The sequence below is a fragment of the Austrofundulus limnaeus genome, unplaced genomic scaffold, assembly GCF_001266775.1.
Source record: "Austrofundulus limnaeus strain Quisiro unplaced genomic scaffold, Austrofundulus_limnaeus-1.0 Scaffold153, whole genome shotgun sequence".
NCBI classification, from domain to species: domain Eukaryota; kingdom Metazoa; phylum Chordata; class Actinopteri; order Cyprinodontiformes; family Rivulidae; genus Austrofundulus; species Austrofundulus limnaeus.
Window position 1 is genome coordinate 177,704 of NW_013952555.1, and position 2,388 is coordinate 180,091.

General features: G+C 43.0%; 1 protein-coding gene across 3 annotated transcripts in view; it reads right to left on the reverse strand.

Annotated features, from left to right (window-relative positions):
• Positions 1 to 335: 335 nt before the first annotated feature.
• asip1 (agouti signaling protein 1) overlaps positions 336 to 2,388 on the reverse strand; it is a 39,395-nt gene continuing 37,342 nt past the window's right edge. For all 3 annotated transcript variants that reach the window (XM_014016745.1, XM_014016744.1, XM_014016746.1), the window contains one exon: positions 336 to 800. In XM_014016745.1, the coding sequence (XP_013872199.1) occupies positions 636 to 800 (165 nt within the window). In that variant the 3' untranslated portion in view covers positions 336 to 635. The remainder of the gene's footprint in view (positions 801 to 2,388) is intronic.

Sequence of the window (2,388 nt, forward strand, 5' to 3'; positions counted from 1 at the left end):
ATATTTATGTTTGTGGTTGTAATGTGACAAAATATGGAAAAGTTCAAGGGGTATGAATACTTTTGCAAACCACTGGAATAAATCCTGGATCAGTTTTTGAATCTGTTGACTTTTTCTTTACAAGGTGGGACATCTAACTGAGCATGTACAGTGTGAGGGTCATCACTCTGTTTCTGTTTGGAGAAAAATGACGTGTTGCAACCGTCCCTTGTTGCTACTGTCCCCGGTCTCCCCTAACGCACGTCAAAAATACTTCCTATTTGAGTTTTGTGTGTTTGAGTGTTTGCCTGTTTTCAGGAACTCAAACCAGAAACAGGAAGAAAAATTACAAACTCTTTTGTTCTAAAAATGCATTTTTATTTTTACAAGCTTCATAATAAATGTAAAGTTAAATGTTCCTGCAGTCGTGTGTAAACGTATCGAACTGCTTGGTCACATAAACTCCTCTGCTGTGTGCTAACAGCTCAGCTCAAAGAAAAAAAACAATCCCCTCATAGCTGAGCTGGAAGCCCCCCTCACCGTACTGTGGTCCATAATAAACTGTGTTCACCCTGTGAGTTTGGATAAAACGACAGAGCGGGGTCGCCTCTCCCCACCTCCCCCTCCTGACGTGCTGGGGTGGGCGGCGGGGGGGCTCAGCAGCGGGGGTTGCCCATCCTGCAGAAACAGACCGTTTTGAAGAGCCGGCACTGGCAGAAAGCACAGAAGTCGCAGCAAACGTTGCCCGGAGATTTACAGCTCTCCCCCAGCGGGGTGCAGTTGGCAGGAGGAGGGGGTCGCTTCCTGACGACAAATTTACTCTGAGAGAAGAAAAAAATGGGAGGGGGGGAGACGCTGGATCAGATAAATGTTCTGTTGGATCAGAGCTTTAACAGCTTACAATAAATATGAAATAATTCATTCTGAGGCTAAGTTAAACTAAATAAAATATTTTGTACCTTTTTTAGCTTTTAGTTGCATTTTGTGCTTTCAGACACCTGTGTGTTTATTTTTACAGTTCGTCTGTGATGATGCAGCTGAACATCAGCACCACATCTGGTTACGACTCATTTAAAACACAATATGACCCACACATGTACACAAAGCATCGACAGAACTCAGGAGTCAGAACAGACTTTTTGTTTTGGGTGGGGGTCCGGAGGGCTGCCTGATGGATAACCCTTCATCAGAGCTAAGCATTGTTGTATGTCCTGACACCCCCTTTTCAGATGGAGCCCCCTCCTCAAATATGGGGTGTATCATAAAGCCGTCGGTGGGCTCAGTGTAGGTCAGACTCATCTACATTCCTGACAAATTTCATGTTGATCAGTGCAGCTGTTTCTGTGCTGTGGTTGAAAAATGAATAAATAAAAAAGGAAATAAATTAATAAACAATATGACCCCTGCTTTGTAATAAATGATATTTACCAAAAACTGAAAATGCGTTGTGGGACTCCAGTTTAATTTTTAAAGCGGTTTATGGTAGAATTTTATGTAGCTTTACATAATCATTAATAAATGATTAATTACCCTGGAAAACAAATAAATTAATTCGTTTATTAACATCCTGATGCATCTCAGTAATCCAGGTAGAAAAAATCAAAAAGAAAAAAAAAAATCAGTAGGTCCTCTGGATGGTTCTTCTTTAGTGAAATGTTTCGTCTCTCCTCCAAGAGACTTCTTCAGTCTGATGAGTTTCAGGTGAACTCAGCCTTATAAGCTCCGCCTCCACATGGACAAACAGGTTAGTCACATGYAAAAGAGGGCCATCGACTAACAATAGGCTTGATTGGTTCTATTGTTCATAGAGGGTCATGTGCCCCATCACCTGACCCGTGTCTTTATGTGAATGTAGTTAATGCAAGCGGGGGTTCAACGTCCCCTTGTTTGTTTTTTTCCCTCTGTGTTGGTATCATTGGGACCCTGATTCACACCTTTTGCTCACAGGGGGCGGAGTCATACTTGCAATAACAGCGTTGTAGGAGGACGACAACTGCACACGAAGGCCTCCGCCTCTGTTTAATGGTGGACGGTTTTTCTTCACAAAAGATGGCTTCCTTTACTCCTCTCTCAAACTAACGTTCCTCTCTATCAAGGATGAGAACATCTTCATCCCTGAAAGAGTGACCGCTGGCCTGTAGATGAGTGTAAACTGCAGAGTCCTGACCTGTAGATGAGTGTAAACTGTAGAGTCCTGGCCTGTAGATGAGTGTAAACTGAAGAGTCCTGGCCTGTAGATGAATGTAAACTGTAGAGTCCTGGCCTGTAGATGAGTGTAAACTGTAGAGTCCTGGAGTCCGTAGATGAATGTAAACTGTAGAGTCCTGGCCTGTAGATGAGTGTAAACTGTAGAGTCCTGGCCTGTAGATGAATGTAAACTGTAGAGTCCTGGCCTGTAGATGAGTGTAA